General features: G+C 40.9%; 1 protein-coding gene across 1 annotated transcript in view; it reads left to right on the forward strand.

Moving 5' to 3' along the window:
* Positions 1–21553, forward strand: part of mast4 (microtubule associated serine/threonine kinase family member 4) — an 89826-nt gene extending 68273 nt beyond the window's left edge. Inside the window, 24 exon segments of the mRNA XM_051073029.1 lie at positions 1052–1206; positions 1302–1377; positions 1468–1677; positions 2454–2555; positions 3382–3514; positions 4850–4911; positions 5019–5110; positions 5378–5586; positions 5704–5842; positions 6551–6683; positions 6783–6948; positions 8812–8913; positions 9572–9694; positions 10007–10116; positions 10727–10848; positions 11848–11968; positions 11970–12063; positions 12268–12471; positions 12931–13157; positions 13758–13880; positions 14055–14191; positions 14788–14833; positions 14835–14973; positions 15083–21553. Coding sequence (XP_050928986.1) covers positions 1052–1206; positions 1302–1377; positions 1468–1677; positions 2454–2555; positions 3382–3514; positions 4850–4911; positions 5019–5110; positions 5378–5586; positions 5704–5842; positions 6551–6683; positions 6783–6948; positions 8812–8913; positions 9572–9694; positions 10007–10116; positions 10727–10848; positions 11848–11968; positions 11970–12063; positions 12268–12471; positions 12931–13157; positions 13758–13880; positions 14055–14191; positions 14788–14833; positions 14835–14973; positions 15083–18924 — 6867 coding nt within the window. The 3' untranslated portion in view covers positions 18925–21553.
* The last annotated feature ends 1612 nt before the right edge of the window (positions 21554–23165 follow it).

The raw sequence follows: 23165 nt of genomic DNA on the forward strand, positions 1-23165 counted from the left end.
GCGAATTATCCATTAATGTACTGCAGCTGAGTAAGTTCACGACAGTCGTCGCTGTATCTGGCGCACTTGCAAGAACTTGTGATCTGAAGATCGCATTCTTTCAAAAATGTGATTATTATATAAATATAATTCACCATTGAGCAAGTGATGTTAAAATGACTTTAGTGTGGAATTCAGCCCTGTTCACATGTGACTGCCTCTGTGTGGTGACTAGTCTTCTCTGAGGCTGCATATGGAGAGTCTTTGTAAACAAACACTACAAATACTGTATGAGAGGCAAAAGATTTGTTCTGGAGAGAACATGACTGTCAGCTAGACAGAGCAGCAAACACACAGACCAACACAAACACACACATTCTCCCATTTCACTCTCATTTATCTTGTTGTGTCTACGTCTTCTGTCTGCATCTCTCTCTGTCTCTGTTATGTTGACTCTGAAAGAAAAACATTTTAATAAAATGTATCAGCATCATCATTTTTAGGAAGCAGACAGAGCCTGCACATCTAACGCATGTGCACACACAACATACATTTACTGGAATTGCGAAGTGTTAAAGGGAATGAAAAGTACCCGTATTGATTGATTATGTTTTCGTTTTGTGTATTGTCTGGACATCTAGTACATTTCCTGCTATTCACACCATCAATCGCAGGAAGCATAGTCTTGTTTCTGTAGTAAAGTATCGTGAATCAAGTCGTGTTAGAAGCAGCAATGGTTTTTGGTATGCAGGAAGGGTCAGGCTCATAGTTGAGTTATTCAGTACAACAGTTGCTATATAGTTGTCATGCTAAGGTAAGATGCCCATCTCCTGGCTGTATCTTCATATGTAATGCACAGTTATGAGAGTAGTATCCATTCTGTTTCTTGGCAAGAAAACTACAAGGCGTATTTCCCAAAACATGAAACTATTTTCCTTTGAATTCTGCAGTTACTCAGGGGAAACTGGCACAACACAGGACTGCCTGTTAGTGTGTTTTTTTTTTTAATCCACATAAAAAAATCCATCTTTTTTTTCTTTTCATGTTGAATATATATTTGTTTCATTTCCAGTCATCCTGTTCATCACAGGAGAAGCTGCACCAGCTGCCCTTCCAGCCCACACCTGATGAACTGCACTTCCTCTCCAAGCACTTCTGCACTGAGAGTATCTCGGGGGATGAATGCCGCAGAGCGACGGCCATGCGACCCCGCTCACGTAGTCTCAGGTATTAATTTACCTCTACAAATGTAACATTGTCTTATTATGATGCGTACCATTAGCGCCACTCAGACACTGATTTTATTCTAATTTATTTTTCAGCCCTGGAAGATCGCCATCATGTTACGACCATGAGATTATTATGATGAATCACGTCTACAAGGAGCGGTTTCCTAAGGTAAAGGCTCACAATAAGTTTGCCACATCCGTGTCTGGTCATTAATTATCTTATGCTTCATCAAACTTACACCTCCCCTTCTTACTGCAGGCCACAGCTCAGATGGAGGAAAGGATTCAGGAGATCATCCGCAGTAACTCTCCAGAGAGCGTCCTCCCTTTGGCAGATGGTGTGCTCGGCTTTGCCCACCACCAGATAATTGAACTGGCCCGTGACTGTCTGGAGAAGAGCCGGCTAGGACTCATCACCTCCAGCTACTTCTGCGAACTCACTGACAAGCTGGAGAGGCTCGTTCAGGAGGTGAGCACGTCTTCAGAAATCATAGAGATGTTTTTGGATGACAGTTCATCAAAACACCAATATGTGTTTGTGAGGTGCCATGTTTGATGTTCACAGCAGGAGGACTTAGCCCCACTTTGTGCCTATCATGTATTACTATTACATTTGAGCCACAGTACCCAGCATCTGCAAAATATTAACATGCTGTTTAATATTATGGGAAAGAAACATCAATATGTAGTGATAATACATTTTAATGGAGACATGGTATTTCCATCCACCATCATTGTTTGGATTGGGAAAAAGATTTGCAACTTGGGAACAGGTTAATTTAATTGTATTTATTTTTGATATTATACAAGTGTTTTTTTTCCCTTATGCAGTGGGAGGAGTTATTTTTTCATCCAGGTGATTAGACAAGGTTTTTTTTTTTTACTCTGATATTTAGTGAAGTTTCTTCCCAGTATATTATATTGAGTATGTAATATGAGTATTACATAAAGAGCAAGGACCTGTTGCATTTCTGGAAGTCAGGTTAGGAAAAAGTCTTTGCAATCAGGTAGCAGACTGATTTATTTATTTGTTTTTTGATTTTTTATTCAGATAGTTAGACATGGCTATCAGGATTCTGGATCCTTTCAGTTTAGCTGTGAGTGCTGTTAGACAACCTTATAGGATCAGGATTTTTTCAGTACTAATGATAATACATGACAAGCACAAACTTATCTGCTCTGACCAGTCCATGATAACCTGTGATGTGCTGACATCTTTTATCGTCTCTGGTTGGTTAAATGTAGTCCACAGAGAGATCAGAAAGCGAGGAGGTAAACTTCATCAGAGAGTTGGTGAAGAAGATCCTCATCGTCATTGCCCGACCTGCTCGACTGCTGGAATGTCTGGTATGTTTCATATCATTAAACTGCTCCTAAAACATGTGTATACCCCATTAGTTATTAGCAGCAACAAATCCAATTGGATAGTTCATTGTTGTTGATAGTCCATTGTCTCAATTCAGATTATCTTGGAATCAGCACCTCAGACCTTCAGCAGGTGTTACTGTTCCTGCCTTCTTCATTTTGAATGTGATTTGTCATTATTCATACTGACATGTCGGCCAGGTCTCTCTTGTTAAAGAGATCAAGCATCTCAAGAGTCTAAGAAAGCAAGATATTTTTAGGATTTTTATGATGACAGTGAATCAAACGACAGTGTGTAATGTGAAAAAGGTTGAACCCACTGAGAATTATCACCTGATTCTGCAGCCCCACTCAGCTTATAGTGAGTTTCAGCTCATTGTTTAGCTGTCTGGCCCACAACTTTACTATTTACTAACACTTGCTGCTCTCAAGTTGTCATTTTTGGCCACAGCAGGCAGTTGTTTTCAAAGAAAAAGCTCCAAAAACCCACTGTGCACTACCAGCTCAGCACCAAACACCAGACAGACAAATAATGAAGCATTAAGCAGCTAAAGACGCCAAGATATGTCTCTCAGGAGGTGGTAGAGACCTAAAAGAGAGTGAATGCTCGAGTTGTGTTCACGACTTATAACTGCTGCCCCCAATTGCACACTGAGACATATACAAAGCATGCACAAGTATATATGATCCATAGAAAATAGTCCACAGGTCCAACAGGTCCTGGTGTAAAAGCCACAGATATTATTGCATAGTCTTCTTAAACTATGTTCATGCCAGCATATTTGAAAATGTGTTGCTGTGTCTTTAGGAGTTTGACCCAGAGGAATTCTACCACCTTTTGGAGGCTGCTGAAGGACATGCTAAAGAGGGCCAGGGCATCAAAACAGACATCCCACGTTACATCATCAGCCAGCTGGGGCTCACACGAGATCCTCTGGAAGGTACAGGAAGGACTCAGTTTATTATCATCATCATCATCATCATCATCATCATCATCAGTGACAATAAAATAGAAACAGCTCTGGTCAGAATTGCTAGTGTTTTTCAGCAAAACATTCAAATGGCATAAGAGAATGCAACAGCATACACTGATTGTTAAATCAGACAAAAACCTATGTCACTCTGCTGTTAATGCTGATAATTAATGACTGTATTCTTATAGAAATCTATTGAAGTGCTGAGTATTAACAGTTACTGCATCAACAATAATATGTCAGTGATGCAGTAAATATGAGGAAATGGATACAGGGTAACTGCTGTGAGGCTGTAAAGGAATGAAAGAATTGAGCTGTGAAGAGAACTAAAAGACAAAAGATACTCTTGACTAATGTCCTGTACTGAACAGACTGTCTTTTTAATGACCCTCTGTCTCTCCAGATTCAGTAACCAACAACATTCATTATGACTAATTAGAAAGGAATGGCCTCCCCACAGACCTTATACAGATCCACACAGACTGGCTCATCAGCCAATCTCTCCATTCATTTCCCCTGAGTGTCTCCTGTGTTCCGTTTGCCCAGTGCCTCATGTGCCTGAAGCAAACCTACAAGGAAGGACAGATGTTAAATAGCAGTGGAAATGTGTTTACAGGCTCTCAAGGGACAAGACAAACACCCCCCTGTGAAATCACACACATGGACTTTGGCATGGTTGCGCACAAACACACACAAAGAAAAAAAAAAAAACGGAAAAGATGCAAGGTGGTTTATAATGAGCACTTGTTCTGGAGTGGTGATTTTCAAAATGAGTGTTAGACATGTGTTTGCGTTGCCACATCTGATTTCCGCCTCATTTATTCCCAATTCAGATTATCTTGGAGTCAGCACCTCAGACTTAATAGGTGAATAAAGGCTAAAGTTTGCAGTTTTTTGTTTTGTTTACAGGTTCTGATTTCTCAGCATTTAGATTTCCTTTGTCTTAAAAACTGCACTGCAGAACAGGCTCACATGCTTCACATGAAGTTACAGATTTATTATACACTAGCATCTGTTTCTTTAATCTCTACAATTGGAATGTTTTATGGTCATTATTCATTTTATATAATCATTTATTTGTTGTTGAATTTCATCTATCATATTGTTTTTTAAAATCTATTTATTGTTTTTATTGTTTTTATTTTCCATGCGCACACCTTTCCATTTGTTTTCTGGTCATTATATCTCATTATCAGCTTCTCAGCCATTTGTAAAACATTTTGAATTGCACTAACCTGCACAATAGACTGATTTATAAACTCCATCCTTGTTTTTTAAATGTATTTTCTGTTCTCTTTGTAGAAATTGCTCAGCTGACCAGCTGTGACAGCGGGATTGCAGAAACCCCAGAAACAGATGACTCTGTAAGTTGATTATTGTATTGATCTGCTCTATCTTTACTGCAGGCATACCAGTGAAATACAGATTTTATCTTTTTGATTTGTTTTAGTGTGTCTCTTCTTGCCCTCAGTCTCAGAGCCTGAGCACAGCTTTGCGGTCCCGGCGAAAACCCTGTGAATTGGACTTTGAGATGACAAAACTCATCAGCAATGGTGCCTATGGGTAAGGACATGTTATTCTCTACAAGATTATCTTATCTCTGATCGCAGAGGGCATGGTGGTGCCACAACAAATTTTACATGTTTTTCTTACTTTTTCTTCTTTTTTGGTATCTCCCCTTCTATTGCCCCCTTCCTCTCTATTTCCACTAGATGTTAATTGCAGTGGCTCTTAAACAGATTTGATGATCAGTGCTAAATTTAACAACTTGTTTATAAAATGGAGCTGTTTTTTCTTTCCCTCCTGACTTGTAAACTTTTTATTATGCAGAGCTGTTTATTTGGTTCGACACAAGGAAACCAAGCAACGATTTGCCATGAAAAAGATCAACAAGCAGAACCTGATTTTGAGGAACCAGATACAACAGGCCTTTGTGGAGAGAGACATTCTCACCTTCGCTGAGAACCCCTTTGTGGTGTCCATGTACTGCTCCTTTGAGACTCGGCGGCACCTGTGCATGGTTATGGAATATGTCGAAGGTCAGCAGCTGGGTTTTTTAGTGCAAAGTGCTGCTGCTGAAAGCAGTATACTCTGAACAATGTCTCCTGTGTGTCATGTCAAGCACATCTGTAACTTCACTCCATTGATCTTTACAGGGGGAGACTGTGCTACCCTTTTGAAGAACATGGGTCCGCTGCCTGTGGATATGGCCAGGATGTACTTTGCAGAGACAGTACTGGCTCTGGAGTATCTCCACAACTATGGGATTGTCCACAGGGACCTCAAACCAGACAAGTGAGACCTCTCAAATTTCAACCGTGCCAATAAAAATGTTCATGTTTGAATCCAAATCATTGTAGTCGTCCCCTGACTTTTCCCCTCTTGCCGTCATGAGGTTTTGAGTGAAATACCCCGACAACTATGGAATGAATTGCTATGAAACAAATCGCACTCAGGATAAATTCTAATAATTCTGATAAACCTGCAACCTTTCACTGAGCGTCATCATCAGATCAGATTTCTTCTTGTCCAGTAAAAACCTGCCAAAACCATGACAGTCCCATCAGCCTCAGCTGTACTTTGTGTTTAGCACTAATTAGCAAAATTTTGCATGCCAACACGATAAACTAAGATGATGCGCATGACAAACATTATGCCTGCTTAACATGAACATGTTAGCGTTGCCATTGTAGGCATGGTGGCATGCTGTTTGTGGCATTTCCCCTAAAGTAGCACCATGGTTACAGCAATACAGAGCTGCTTGTGTGTATTCTTGTTAACTACTTTACTACTATCTCACAAAATTGGTTCAGTTTCCAAAAATGTTTGCTGTGTCATTGAAGATCCTGATCATGCATAGACCTCCTTTGCACCTAAAATGTAAAAACATGGAAGCCAAGTAACAAGACAACAGATATTTGCTGGTTGTTTTGAGTTCATAATTTCATTGTGATATCTAATGTATGTTTCTTCTTCTCTTCCACTTGTCCCTCCTACTCACAGTTTGCTGGTTACATCAATGGGGCATATTAAGCTCACAGATTTTGGGTTGTCCAAAGTTGGGCTGATGAACATGACCACTAACCTGTACGAGGGACATATAGAGAAAGATGCCAGAGAGTTCTCTGACAAGCAGGTAAATCATACATAACTGTAGAGATGGACAGTCTGATCATTTACAAAGCTCATCATGGTTAGAATATGTCTTGAATTTTTTTTTTTTCCTCGCTTATAGGTATGTGGAACCCCTGAGTACATTGCTCCAGAGGTGATCCTGAGACAAGGTTATGGGAAGCCGGTGGACTGGTGGGCAATGGGCATCATCCTCTATGAGTTCCTTGTGGGCTGTGTGCCTTTTTTTGGAGATACACCAGAGGAGCTGTTTGGACAGGTCATCAGCGGTCAGTGATACCTTCTCTTGTTCTACAACAGCCTTCCTGTCTTACTTTTGTGATATGCTTGCCTGCCAAAGACCTACTGATCCTCTGTCCGGTGCCATCCACCAGCCTCGGACACCAACAGATTTCCTCACTAAGACAGTAAATTAAGGCTTTTTATTTTCCCCAGACATCAAATATAATATTTTGATAGCATGAAGTTTTACCAAGCAATCAACTGAATCAATTAACTGTCTAATTCTTCATCTGCTCTGATGATTGTGTTTAAAGATGAAAATAAATTACAGTTATTTATTTATTAATGCCACTTTATTAAATACAGACTTTACAGACTAGACATGTTTTCTGCTGCTAGAGGTGATTTAGACAAAGTTTCACATCTGCCACATCAGGAGAAATTCCCAAACCTCACAGAGATATAAATTAAACATTTGCATAGTGACCACATGGAATTAGTTGGTGTGCACATCTCTCAATTTATTGAAGACTGAGATTTCCCTGAGGGCCAATAGGAAAACAGATGGCAGAAAGTGGATTTAGATTGACTTAAAACCACAAGTGAAGTTTTAATATTCTGATTATGTTATTTTGTTCTCTTACTTCTCATGATGACAGCAGTGCAGAGAAAATCTTAATCTTGAAAACAAGAGCTTTTCGAGAGTCAGTGGTGTGGCTCAGATGCATTGTGTTGTGTGTAGTTGTTGGATAACAGCCTCTATCTGTGCCATGGAAATGAATGGCATGCCATGACTGATTTGGTATGCTCTCAATCAAACTGTACCAAGCCTCTGAGAGTGACTGTTAATTAAAGGGGCCTGAACACACTGAATGCATGCCACCATGGCCTCAGGCCGCACATACATATTCATAGCTCCCCTCCCAAATTTGATTAAAATGGGGGACAAACGGTGCGCAGAGCAGACAATCAGCATGGCACAGACAGGCTTTACTCTCCGTTTTCATTGCTTATCCATGAGGCTTTTCATTAAAAGCTTGAGCACATGTAAATTTTCTCATTCAACATTATGCTTACATCTTAGAACTAACCTTAATTTGTCTGACTTTCCTGGTGAAGTTGTTTTGAAAGAAGCTCTTCAGAATAGAGTGTTGGTTAGTGGCAATTAGGTAAAAGTAGTTGTTTGTCATTTTTTACATGCATTTAGTCTAAATGTTTCTATAGTTAGGATTTCAGTCCACAGACAATCAGTGATGCACATGCAGGAGGCAGCTGTCAGGTTGAAAACACATTACCACAATGGAATAATAGATTATATATGGACATTTTCAGCTTTTAGAAGAATTTGCTGTGAGGTATTGCAGTTTAAAGGTAAATTTGTAAGTTTGCACTCAACCTTATGACATGCTCCATTTTAATATAGACATTTATCTAGCTAACACTTCACTGAAATCTAGTGAGAAATGGCATCCCCCTCATTCTGGGTAATAACATTAGCATGTCTGAAAATCCTGCAGTTTGCCATCAAATATACCAGACATACAGTATATGCCATATCAGACGTAATGTAAACAGGAAAGGTTTCACTCATAACGAACTGTGTCAGTGCAAGTTTAAAAGTATTATTTAGTGGCCACACTGGATCGTGAAAAGACAACTTGAACACTTACATTGTTATGCATCCAAAGCCATCAGTCTGCACCCCTATCAGCTGTCACCAAGTCATTCACTAAACACTAAACTCACATCAAATCACCACAGCCTGACAAACATTAGCAATATTCACCAAACTGCCACAAACACACAGTTACTGTGTGACATGTCTTGCTTTGAAACAGGCCATTGAGTTTCACATGCTGCTTGTATTGGGAGTATTTTTGATTCAAGTTGCATGTGTTGTGTGTTTCCAGATGAGATCAACTGGCCTGAGGGTGAGGATGCCCCACCTCTTGACGCTCAGGAGCTCATCACCTTGCTGCTCAGACAGAATCCTCTGGAAAGGATGGGTGCAGGTACAAACACAAAGAGTAGAGAAAATGGTCAGTAACCCGGCTAGGACACGACCAGGACCACCATAAATTCTCATGTGACCGTTAGCGCCACCTCAGCACGGCTCATTATTCCAAGTCACCAGGGAAGAAATTGAGGTCATCCAACAGCAGAGCAGTTTATCCTGTGGCCTGTTCACCTCTTCCCTTTGATCAATTGCAATTATTACCTTGCCACTCCATGAATCTAGTTCAATGCATGATCAGGCAGTATGAGAGTGTAGATCTGCAGACTGTAAAAGTGGCCATGACCTAGGGACAAAAGCTTTTAATCAGAGGGATGCATGTAGCCAGTTCACTCCGGGGACAGCTGGACCTCCTTGTTCATCTAGATCTCCCCTCGACAGGCTGCCATTCACAAAGGCTCTCGCTATTCCACGAAAGGTCACAGCCAGGAAATTGTACTGCATAATTTATGGTCATGATATCGGTTTGGCCTGCAGCCACTAGGGAAAAGAAAAACATGGCGTAAGCGTTTCTTCACCTCCTGTGTCAAACTGACACAGAGTTCAATGTCAGCGCCCAGTGTTTTGTGTATGTGTTTTCTTCACAAGCAATTTTCACATATGTCCTGGAAGTTATATTCAAACCAGTAATTCATTTTTATTTATACCATCTGCAGGTGGGGCCGCTGAAGTAAAGCAGCATCCATTTTTCCACAACCTGGACTGGAACGGGCTGCTGAGGCAGAAGGCTGAGTTTATTCCTCAGCTGGAGTCTGAAGATGACACAAGTTATTTTGACAGTGAGTTATAACACATTAAAAACAAAAAGCAAGGCGAGTAACAATTGTATTTAAATTTTTAAGGTTTTAATATTGAATTTGTAAAGTTATTTTTGAGTTACCCAACATATTCTGAAATTACAACTTATGTCATGCCTGGCTAAGACTAAAAGCTTGTAAATAAAGGGAGTAAAAGTTGAGAAAAAAAAAGCCTGGGGTTCATGGTATTTACCATCCATTTTCCTCTGCTTAAGTCACCTTGTGGCACTTACAATAACCTGTAATAACTGAATGCAGTAAAAAAAAAAAAAATGAACTTCCCATCATTCCCAGCTCGTTCTGAGAGATACCATCACCTGGAGACAGAGGAAGAGGATACAAATGATGAAGATTTCAATGTGGAGCTGCGGCAGTTCTCCTCTTGTTCTCACAGATTCTCTAAGGTGTGTCCTTAATCTTCCCTCTCAAATTGTCCTGGTCTCAGTCTAACATGTTTGCAGCATCATTACCACCAAAGATGTAAGTGATGTAAATGAGTTGATGAGTTGATGCCCTCATCTGTCCTGACGCTTTTCTCGTGGGAAAGAAAGCACGAGCAATTGGTATTTCATATGGAAATTTGTGTCCCCCCGCTCTCCCCTACAGTATTAAACGTAGATTCCAGCTTTGCATATATTTTCCACTTGCAGATCAGACTTTTTTTCATGGTGATGAGGAACACAATACACAATACAGTCATACAAGCTGGGAGTCATTGATGTGCTGCATTGCAGTATGTTCCCCTCTCACATCAAAACAAAGCATTACAGCGTGTCTCAGCAAGCAGCGGGGCATCTCAGAGGAAGTGTTGAGCTCTGCTGAACACTCTCCTCAGCTGCACCTAAACTCCATGCTTGTAAGATATGATGAAGTCTGCATTATTACAGACAGCACAGTGTTTCTAGTCCTCTGAACCTTACAATGTGTGTTTCCAAGCAGCTGCACATAGAACAGAATGTTGCATTTATAGCCTGCATGTGCTAAAGTGAATTAATGTTTCTGTGTGGTTGACAGGTTTACAGCAGTCTGGATTTGTCTCGTGGACACCTAGAGGAGAAAGGAGAGACAGAGGAGAAGAAGAGTGAGAGCCCACTGACTGTGGACTCTCTCAGCTGGACGCCAGACTTCGCTGAAATGTAGGCTTCATCTTTGCATCAAGATTATAGCTAGAGTTAATAAACACAATACAGTATGCAGTAGAGATTAAATATGCAGTAGAATGCATAATGCCTGAACTCAGTTGTCATATTAAACAAAGATGAAAAGACCTGTCACTTACAGACAGAAATATTGTAGTAACAGAAATGTTATCCTTGTTGGTATTTGGCCAACCCACTGCTGGTTATCAAACAGATAGTTTGCATTATCTTACAAATTCAGTGATGGAAGAAGTATACAGATCATTAAGTCAAAGTGCCCATACATTACTGTAAAAATACTCATTACAATTAAGTACTGAATTCAAAAGCCTCCTTAAGTAAAAGTAGGGGTGATATTAGCAGAACTAAATAAAGTACTCTGCAGAAGAATAGCCCTTGTGATATATCATCATATATGACGTTATTGTTAATACATAAGCAATAGTGTGTGACAATGGTTTTACTGTTGTAAGTGGACAAGTGGAACTAATTTCATTTACTTTATATACAGTTAGGTTTTATCAAGGGTCACCAGATAAAGAGATGGGCAAAGAAGTAAAAAAAAAAACCTCTTATACATTAATGTGTTGTCATTATTTTTTTGTGAAATAACAGATCATTTGACCTCAAATTATGTCTGTTATTTTAACCACCTGACAATTTTAGACTCTTAGGCTTGACTAGACACTGTAAGGTTTTGTAAGGGGACCCAAGCCAAAAAACTTGGGGAAAATTGGCTTAATTTTACATGTAATGCATTTATGAGCTCATCATTTGTTTTTATGTAAAACTATGTGACAATCTGTCCAATAAATGTAGTGGAATAAAAAGTTAGCACTTAGTTACTTTCCACCACTGTACACATTTGATAAAGTCTCAGTTAAAGAAATTAGAAATCTTAACTAAGATGGGGGTTTGGGTCTCTCTGGATCAACCCATCCATCACATTTGGCTCTTGCAGTGTGTGAGAATCTGTTCACGTCTCCTTTCATTCAGGCCCTCGCTGTCCCACTCAACGGACACAGACAGTATGAATCAGGGCCCCCGCCCCAGCTTGCTTCCAAAGTTTGCCATCTCAGCTGAGAGTGAAGGAGATGAGACCTCAGGGCTCGGTGACCCCTAGCAAGGCCTCTTTCACCATCGGAGAGCTCCCACAGGATGAGCCTGATGCTACCACTCCAGGCAGCACACACAGTGGAGCCACACTCTCTGGTATGAAATACATAGTATACTTCTGTGGTATATAATACATGTGCTTGGGTTTCAATATCATAAATAAGCAAGTTGTAAGGTACCTGGGAGAATTAAAGAGCAGTAAAATGTTTCTATAATTGATCACTGCTTAATGAAAATATATATTATTTGTTAAGTGTAATTGTGTGCTTCACTCAATACTCATTTTTTTGTCATAATTAGGAAGTTTCTCAGAACATCTAGACCAGCTGACACCCAGAGGTGAAGGGGTGGAGAGCCCCGACAGTACCAGTCATACCTCCACAGACCAGGTTGCTCAGACCACCTCTCTGCGGCCTGAGAGTGCTGCAGAGAAGACCATCGGAGCTGTGGCAAAAGTCCCAAAGTCTGTGTCAACTGGTGCCCTGTCCCTTATGATCCCTGGAGGTAAGTCGAAGACCGCACATTGACATGCAGAAAGAGATGCATACGTTGACTGAAAAATATGGTCCCAACCAGTTTGAAGGTTGAAGTATGTTAGAGCAAACAATGTGTCAAGAATTACAATAAGAGCTACAGACTTTAACGTGAAAGAGGTGAAAGCACACTGTAGATCTGTGTGAAAATGGTGCAATGTGACACCTGCTGTGAGTTCCATTTTACAGAGTGGCTGTGAGCAAGTAGCCAAGTACAAGCTGCTAACAAGGAAAGTCAGCAGGCAGGACAGGAGCAAGAGGTCTTCACTGCTGGGAGAAAATCCCATTAGTTTCACCCACAGCAGGAGCAGAATCAACCAGGCTCATGAGCTTTATAGCAACACCTCACTACTGGCTCGAGGGGCAGTCAGCATCTGATTGATTAAATAAAAGAACCAGCTCAGGTGGTAATCATCTCTTATTTTTTCAGATATCTTCGGGGTGTCTCCGCTGGCCAGCCCTCTATCCCCTTACTCCCTCTCCTCAGACCCTTCCTCACGAGACTCCTCTCCAAGCCGAGACTCCTCCCTCTGTACTGCCACCCCGCGGCAGCCTGTCATCATCCACAGCTCCGGGAAGAAGTTTGGATTCACACTGAGGGCCATCCGGGTGTATGCATGTGATGGTGACATCTATACTGTCTATCACATGGTCTGGGTAAGGACTAGAGAGTATTCTCTGGTTCAAACTTCTCAAATGTTAGATTTTACAGAATGTCAGTCGGTTGAATATCTTTACATTTTAGATGATTGTTCAGACAAAACCTGCATCACTGTATGTTGTATATATCTTTTTTTCCCATATTCAACATTTTATATGCTTAACAGTTAATTGATTAATTGAGAAAATAATTCACAGATTAGTGGATAATTACAATAATTTTTAGTGGCAGCCTTTGACCAGTTTCTCTTCTCCATTTACTTAGACCAATAAAAAGTGACTGAAATGTAGCATCCAAGTGGTCCTTCAAGGTCTGAGTGTGATATACGAGGTCCAGTTTCACTCTAAATCAATAATCCTCTTAATCTGTTATTGTTCTGTTTATTTTATAAACACCAGAGAAGATAAATTAACACATAACACTCAGTACAGTAACATGAGTCACCAGAATCTACACAAATGAAATCAGCATCAGATGCTGTCTGGTTTCATGTCTAACTTCTTTTTAACGTTTTCTATATAGATGTTAAAGCACCCAAAAACAGGACTGTGAAGAGAAATAGGTCATAATAAACACCTCTTTTTCCTGTTCATCAGAATGTAGAGGACGGTGGGCCTGCACATAAAGCAGGACTCAAAGCTGGAGACCTCATTACTCATGTCAACGGAGAACCAGTCCACGGTCTTGTCCACACTGAAGTGGTGGAGCTCCTGCTGAAGGTAAATGAGAACGTATGTTTATCTTGAACCTCTGTCTACTCAGTTTGAAATGATGTTGTTTTCAAATAAACTACACAACTCAGCTTAATAATATTCATCATGGTCATGTAACCACAAACATGATCATGGATATAAAATGTCCTTTTAATACAAAGTTGTGTCCTTCCTTTTCAGAGTGGTAGCAAAGTGGCCATCTCCACAACCCCCTTTGAGAATACTTCAATAAAAACCGGTCCAGCCAGGAGGAATAGCTACAGGAGCAAGATGGTCAGATGTGCCAAAAAGCCCAAGAAGGAGAAGACACCAGAAAGGTACAGAATCTTGTTATCCATACAGTAGATGTGTGGTTTCAAAATGTAGCCACAAGGTGTTGATGTCATCTTGAATGTCCCAAAATGTGTGGTTGATGCATGGTGTATACCGTTAATGAAGGCAATAGCCAGCAATTACTGTGCTCGTTCTTACCTCTGTACACAAAAGAAGTTTTGTTTTGGAGAAGTGAGTGAATGATTTGATTTCAACTGCTTATATAATCCTTCTGTAGGGTTCCTGTTGACCTCTAGGGGGCAGATAGACAACACTGAAAAAATTTTGGAACGTGTGAGAGATTTACCTGTAGGATCAACTTGTTGTTTTGCTTTAAAAAAAAAACCTGGAAGTGTGCAAAGTACACATGCTGTAAGATAAGAAAATGCAAAGAACCTTTAATGTGATAGCAGAGTTGACTTAAGTGTAATTTTAATCCCTGATTTTCTAGTTTAGAATAACAGAGGTGCATATTATACTACTTAATAGCACTAACTAATGTCCTTTTTTAGAAACTATATTTGTAGCTTTAGGCATTATAGATAGAGATTTCCAAAAGTGAACTGATTTCTTTTGTCTTTGTGTCACTGTTTTTTTCTAGGCGACGCTCCCTGTTCAGGCGTTTTGCCATGCAGCCCTCTCCTCTTCCTGCATACAAGTCGCAGTTTCTCCTCTCTCAACCACTCTCTGTCATCTGGTGAGAGTCTCCCTGGCTCCCCTACCCACAGTCTCTCCCCTCGTTCCCCTACCGCCGCCTTCCGCCCCGCACCAGATTTCACCCAGTCAGGTGGAGATCTTGTTTTGATGGGCCTGAATATTATTTAGATGTTTTCCTGTTTTTGTTTGCTTCACATATTATGTTTAATTACTGATTTCTGTTATTTTTATCCTTCTAGGTGGCAACTCCTCCCAGAGCAGCTCTCCCAGCTCCAGTGCTCCAAACTCCCCTGCCGGCTCAGGCCACATTCGCCCCAGCACCCTCCACGGCCTCGGCCCCAAACTGCCAGGTCAGAGGCTTCGCCAGGGGCGCCGCAAGTCTGCTGGTAGCATTCCCCTTTCACCTTTGGCTCGCACACCTTCACCCACCCCCCAGCCAACATCTCCCCAGCGCTCACCCTCTCCCCTTCTTAGTGGACATTCAGTTGCCATTTCCAAGACAACCCAAGCCTTCCCAGCCAAGATACATTCCCCACCCACAATTGTACGCCATATTGTACGCCCCAAAAGTGCTGAGCCACCTCGCTCACCCCTCCTAAAACGAGTCCAGTCTGAGGAGAAGCTGTCCCCCTCTTACACAGGAGATAAGAAACACCTGTGCCCCAGAAAACACAGCTTGGAAGTGACTCAAGAGGAGGTGCAGGATGAGGAGCTGAGGGCTGGGGAGCGGGATTACACCATCCTGCAGAGTGTGGAAGAAACAGCCTGCGAGCCACTGGCAATCACACGTGTACGACCTGTTGAGCAGGGCTGCTTAAAGAGGCCTGTTAGTCGCAAGATGGGCCGGCAGGAATCTGTCGAGGAGCTTGACAAGGAAAAGCTGAAGTCCAAGGTGGTTGTGAAGAGACAGGACTGGTCAGAGAGGAGGGAGTCTCTACAGAAGCAAGATGCACTGCGAGAATCTGACTCATCCCCCTTGTGTGTTGATGACGGGGATGAAAGTTTTCTGGTCCGAGGTCAAAACAAATCCCAGAGCAGCCCAGAGTGTGGCCCTCTGGAGGCCAAAGCTGCCAGCACCACCCTTAAAGACGTTCTGTATAAGAAACTCACCACACGAGTCTCTGAGGGCATCACTGAACCATCTGGTGGCAGCAGTGAAAGTGACGGAGGCCTCCGAACATCTCTCTGCTCTATCCACCCAGAGTGGCAGCACTCCAGGCAGAGTAAAGACAATATGAAGCCAGACAGATTGGATTTCAAAGCTCCCAACATCGAATTCACCAGGAAGAGGTTGTCATTTGAAGAGCGAGAAGACTGCATGTGTCGGCTATCTTCTGGCATCCACGAGAACCTCCACTTTGGCTCTACTAGGTCAAAGAGCCTGCAGCTGGACACGTCCATGCCTCATGACCACATGAAGACAGGACTGGGAAGTGTTCACTCCAGCCCCGAGGGTCTGACTCCCAAGCTTTTCTCTGGTAGAGGAGAGAGCGCTGTGGAGAAACTGCAGCTCATTTCCTCAGCAGAGTCTCCCCTTAGAAAGACATCATCTGAATATAAACTTGAAGGACGCCATGTCTCCTCTCTCAAACCTCTGGAGGGCACCCTCGATATTGGCCTGCTCTCTGGGCCCAGAGTCTCCAAAACAGAAACTTGTTTATCCAAGATGACAGAGAACACAAGCGACTCTGTTTCTGTTTCTGTGAGTCCTCCGATTTGGTTTCAGAGCCCTACTGAGAGACAGTTAACCATCCCCCAGCTGAAAACTGCAGACAAGCTGAAGAGCCCTCTGACTTGTTCCCCGAGTCCTGAAGCTGTTTCTTCCCTAAATAGCATAGTCTCCTCCAAAGAGCAGTCAAATAACACAACCACAGAGGTGAAACTCAGTACTAGTGATGAAAAAACACAAGATAGACATTGTGAATCATTAAAAGCCCCAACCACTAAGATGGAGGCCTCAACTTTTACTATTAAACAAGAGAGCAGGACTGGTATGAAGGCCAGTTCACTGGCTCATGAACACAGAGGCCCTCGACACAGCTCCCACTTCTCCTCCTGTGGAAAAACACCATCCATACGGGAAGTCAGCAATGAAGATCAGGAGGATGAAGTGGAGCAGCAGGAAGTCACACCACACACTACATCACAAAGTACTGCCAGCTCCAAGACAGTAGTCTCTTTGACTTCACCAAAGCTGGAGGTAGACATAAAAAGTTCCCCCGCACCTACACAAGTGGAGACTCCAGCTGCAGCTGCCAGTGACGCATTACCTGTGCCACTGAAGCAGAGTACAAACTCTGGTTTAGATACAGGTCAGAGTCGGAGCAGTGAGAAAAAAACAGCCACTGCACAGAAGTCAAACATGACCTCTTTTTCTAAGGTGAATGTACATAACAACTCTGCATCTGTACACGTTCCAGAGAATGTGGTTTCAAAACAGCAACTGCCGAACAACTGCACGTCAAATACAGAGCGGCAGGTTTCTATCACAACATCTGTATCTGGCTCTGTACGTGACAATAAATCCTGCAGTTCAAAATCAGAAGGTCAGGACTGCTCTGAAAGATCTTTTAACAAGGACAGTTTACAGTCTAACAGGTCAGCTGTGAAAGTGGTGAGGGATTCGAGCAGCTCAGGCCCTAAGAAGGAAATGAGCACCTGTGCCACAGTTGTAAAAGTGGAGGCAAACCCAAAAGTGGAGCAGAAGAGAGGTGTTACCACACTAAACATTGGCACCTCCTTACAAAATGTTGCAGAAGTCTCACTGAGCATAAACAAAAAAGATAACACTGTGTCTGCTGGTAAAACAGAGAGCGGTAGCATATCAGCGCAGAAGAAAGAAGATCAAATATCACCAAAGATGAAAAATAATGGCAACGTCAAAGATTCAGAGCAGCTATCAAAAAACTGTCCAGCTGAAAAAGCACAACACAAATCATCTGTTTCAGAATGCTGCAAATCTAAAAAAGAAGAAACCGTTATCAGTGTGAAAGAAAACACTGTGCTCTCTTCAACGAAACAGAAAAGTTCTGCTTCAGCGACTGCAAATGAGAATGTTTTGAGTCCCAAAAGTAAATCAAAGCCTGACCCACAACCTGTGGCACACAGCGCTGTGAAGGCAGAGAGGGACACAAAACCACTTGAAGTGAAATCTCATAGTGCTGCTCCTCCAGTCTCAGTACTTAAGGGCAGTCCAAATTCAAAACAGAGAGATCTGTCTAAAGAGACTGCACCCTCAACTTCAAACATTCAACTAACCCATGACGCTAAACGGAAAGAAACCTCATTGCCATCCGCTGGAGCTGACGTAAAGCAGGAGGAATCGCTGCAGCTGACACATTCTTCCACTCTTGCTGACGTGAAGCAAAGAGAAACCCAGCCCAAAATCTCTGTAGCAACCACAGCTCATATAGTAAAAGAAAACACAGACTCAAAGCCAAAATCTCTCCCTCCTAAAACTGTCCTTTCATCGACAACTCTAAAGACGTGTGTAGCTCCAACACCAGCTATTAAACAAAGTCCTGATGCCAAACATAAAGACTGCTCTCCCAAACACCAAGCCCCAGTAGTTAAAGACCATCACGACTCAAAACCAAAAGACATTATCTCACCTCTTACTGCACCTCCACATCAGCTGCAGCAGCTCAGGAAGGAGCCTCTGCCTCCGTCAGATGTTCCCTCTCAGCCTGATCCACCAACAGTGCTGCCAAAACCTGCAGCGAAGAAGGAAACGCCTTCAGCGAGCAGCGGAGCCGTCTCAGCCAGGGCCACCTGCGTGCCCCAGGAGACTGTAGTCAAGGTATCCAAGGAAGGCCCCAAGCCTGAAACGCTCAAACAGGACAGTCACAAGGGCCCAGATACAAGAGTCACCACCCCTGACAAACAGGCGTCCTCCGGCCGGAAGGAGCAGGCTGAGAGGAAGAAAAAAGAAACTGTTCAAGATGTGACGTCTGTACAGAAAAACACAAAAAGAGAAGCATCCAGAGCTGCTCCAACTGCACAGAAGGACAGTTCCGAAAAAGACAGTGGCAGGTGCAAGCAGCAGAAGGAGTCACCACGTAGTTCCAGTAACAAAAAGTAAAGCGGGAAGAGAAAATAGCAGCTGACATTATCATTTCTCAGAATTCAGATGTTCTAAAATGTTAGGAACAGTTTGTGCAAGCATCATCATGCCTTCTTCTTTTTGTTTTTTTGGATCTTTTTTTTTTTTTGTTTTTTTTTTTTTTTTTTTTTGAGGACCGGGCAAGCTGTTACATGCTGATAGAGAGGTAGGTGTGTGCGCGTGTGTGTGCGTTTAATAAGACGACAAATGACAACACGTGTAAATGTTTCTAGGTCTGAATGTAGGCAATCACTTGCTGATGATTTCTGGTATTTTCTGAATTTAGTGATTTACTTTTAAGTGAATGTTTGGAAGTTTTGTTTCTGTTTATCACAGAATGCTTTGTGCAATCAGTATGTCAGGGGCGACAGGGAGGAGCCTTACAAAGGATGTGATGTACTGTAGAGTCAGTGCCATAATGATTTTTGAATTGCACTCTTACTTCTAGACTGGAAGGACCTGATGTTGAAGTGTTTTAATGCAGTAGACCACACAATTTTGCTCAGCAATTAAGCAAATGTATCACATGTTTCTGTTCAGTATAATCAGATTATTCTTTTTAAGTTGGGTTTTGTGCAGTGGTACACAGAGGGAATGCACTATGTCCTGTGCTTTTCACCTAAAACAAAAAAAAAAAAACAAACACACAGAATCATCTTACGGTTCTAGAAATCATAAATTAGTGTAGGGGCCTTAGAATCATGGGAAATAAAACTTGCTGTTCTTAGCAAGATTTGGTGTTTATTCACATTCCTCTGACATCTGTACATATATTTTTGATTTTTATGCAATATGGTGTAAATATGATAACACTGTAAAACTGGGATACATGGGCTTACATGATTGTTGTTTGTATTATATGTATAGATTTTGCAGTGTCATGTTTGTATGCTCAATATTAGAGTATCATGTTCTGCTCGATGACTCTGTGGTCTAAAGTAAGCTACTGTGATGTATCTCATCAAAGGCATCCTCTTTTTTGTGGCTTTTAACATGTTCTCACATGTTCCAAAATGAACTTGAAGAGAGAGGAAAAGGCATGAGGGGGTAACTGGGCTATTTCTAAAAATGTAGCATTATATTACAAAACTGTGAGGGCTGTCAGCGTTTCCCAGGAATGTCTTTATTGTTGATGATGTATCTACTGGCTGTCTACAACTTGAAGAATGATGACTGTGTAAAATATGAACTATAGTGTTTGATCAATGAAATGAACCAGCAAATCTGCAAATGTTTGCCAATAATTTCTGCAGCAGATTTTTTTAAAGCTTAAGGCAACATCTCTGGTAAAGTCCATGAGTGACAGGAGGTCAGTCCTGTGAGGAAGAAACAGTCTGTAAGGGTTCAGAGTGCTTCACTGTTAGTGTTTCAAAGAATTTTGATGTCAGGCTTCAGTCAGTGTTGTTAAAGTTGTGTGTTAGTGTTTCAGACTCTTCATACTGAGCAGCAGCTTAAAGCTTCACCTGGGTAAAGATTTTAAATAAGGAATCCTGGTTATTAGATAGCATAGTTCATGTCCACAACATACATTTGATGTTAATGTGCAAATACTTGGTACTATACATATAGGCTGTCATATATCAGCATTCACTTTCTGCAACTTACACACACACACACACACACACACACACACACACACACGTTCCTGTACTGTAGATGCCTTTAAATGAAAAACCCTAAATGACAACCAGAAAGTAGGCTAGGACACTATGTATGTAATGCAGTATTTGCTCTGTTGTGCTGGCTATATAAAAACAATAATCTTGTCTACTACATATACTCTATGTTGACAAGTCAAACAGAAAACATTTCATTTAACATGACACAGAATATAGTTGAATATAGTCTGAATGGCTTACTATATCCAAGAATGACACTGAAACACATGAGATTGAATGCATAGATTTTAATATTAAAAGAATCTGATGTTTACCTGCATTAGATAATGTAAATGTATTGCTGATGTATCGTGAGAGAATAAATGCACCTTAATATTTGACAATATTCAGTTCAGAAGGTGAATAAAAGAGGAAGATTGGAACTGAAATTGTTTATGAATTCCCCACTTGTCCTGACTGCAAATTAAATGGATCACTGAATTTTATTTGAATAATTAAACATGTAGTATTTTTCCCACACACACAGGTTTTTGTTGTCCTGTGACAGCTGACATTTAAATCCTCAAAGCACATTCATTGTTTGTTTACAAAGCATCATGGATGTATATTTTGTATATTGTTGATTTGCCAAATATATGTTCTGTGTCACAGATGTTGTTTATAGTAGTGTGAGACTTTGCTCCCTTGCCACCAGGATGTTTAATAAGAACATTTGTTTGTGCAGTAATCAATGTCTTTTCATACGTCGGGTTCTTCTTTGTCTGCTTGTCTTTTCAATTTTCTTTTTTTTCCCCTCCTCTGTGCAAAACTAGTATTAGATGAACTTGCTTACGATGGTTTGTCTTTTAGAATATGTGCAATAAAAGTGTTATGAGTTTTGTATTTTGCCCAAGGAAAGCTCTATGGATGTCATAGATGTTGTATATTAAAACAGATATTTATACTTCTAATGTTGCGTAATACTGAAAATAAAATGGAATTATAAATTATTCTTTTAATTTTTCATTTGTTTATCCTGGAAAGCCAAAAAAAAACTATGGATGAATAATACAGAAAGGAAAAACCAGATGGAACACCATTCTCCCAAAATATATTCCTTCATTTAGTGTTTGGATGATGGTGGTGGAGAAAGTTGTCTGACAAAACAAAATTTCCCATAGGTGTTTAACTGGGTTGAGATCTGATATGATTCAAATCATTGTCATACTCATCAAACCATTCAGTGATCTCTTGTGAACAGAGGCATTGTCATCCTGTTTCTACACTCATTCTTTGGGTTTTTCCCTCAGTTTGTCACCACATCCTTATCCTTAAAGCCACTTTTTGTAAGGGTTAAAAAAATTCCAGGCTTACTTCCAGTGTTGTCAGATGCTGTGGCAGAAAGGTGACGCACACTGCTTGTAATTACTGAGTATTACTTTCCACAAAATTTCCCAGTGACAGAATATTGGACTTAATCTTTGCTGGTTTTGCTCTGATCACAGAAATACCAACAGCCATTGAAATACATGCTGTTAAAGTAGAATGAGATTTAAAGAGTCAATTTAAATAATATATTTTTCTCCCAAATTGAATTGCTGTAAACCACTGAAAGACTGGTAACGCTTTATATTATGTGTTCTTAATTTCCAAATAATTTAGCAAATATTTAAATTAAAAAACATTTTGGAAATAATTATGTAATTTGTAACCAACTGCATGAAAACTGTGTTCAACTAGTTCACTTCAAATTAATTCATTTCAACCAACTCCAGTTATATCATTGTCCCCATGCTTCACTGTCTCCACAGACTTTAGATGTAAGGTATGAATTTGAGGTCATCAACAGAAATCAGAGTTTTGACACTGACTTTCCTGGTAGTAAAACATATGTTCATGTGTTCAGGAACTGAGATGCAATGAGAGCTATCCTTTTATTTTCTTTATATATTCTGTTTATATGGAGTGATGCATAAAAACGTGTACACCAAAACATGTTGTACAGTGTAGTAACAACAGGGGGCAGTATCTCTCCATGTGTCTACTGGGGTGGATACTGCCCAACTGGGTCCTCTGTTACGCAACTTCTATTCAGTAGAGATACAGAGGACTAATGTGGTGCAACTCAGTGTACGGAAATCCTCTCAAGATTAGAATGAATCTGATAAAGCTGCATATTCAAACTGCCTTGTACAGATTAGCAGTTACTAACTCCAAACAGTACAGTAAAGGACATTAATCTTCATTTCTCCTATATTTCAAAGTAAAATTCTAAATATTCTCTCGTTATTAGCCTTGGGTATCATTTGGATTCTACATTTAGGATTATATAAAAAAGAATATTTCCTGCATCTTTGCTTTAATCAGATGACAGAGCCTCAGAGGAAAACACACTTAGCATAGTTGGCCCCTTTAATTCCCTGTTGATCATCATTAACTGTCTTTTTATACACAATTACAGTGTTAGTGGTTACAGATGGAGCAGTATCCACACAGACTGATTACTAAGCAAAATATTAGACAGGAATGAATAGGGAAAAAAATCCTCTTAGGGGATGGGAATGGGGTTGGCCGTTGGAACAGGGGGTGCTGCAGCAGCCAGAGGCATTGAAAGAAAGATTA

The sequence above is a fragment of the Lates calcarifer genome, linkage group LG9 (assembly GCF_001640805.2).
Source record: "Lates calcarifer isolate ASB-BC8 linkage group LG9, TLL_Latcal_v3, whole genome shotgun sequence".
Taxonomy (NCBI): domain Eukaryota; kingdom Metazoa; phylum Chordata; class Actinopteri; family Centropomidae; genus Lates; species Lates calcarifer.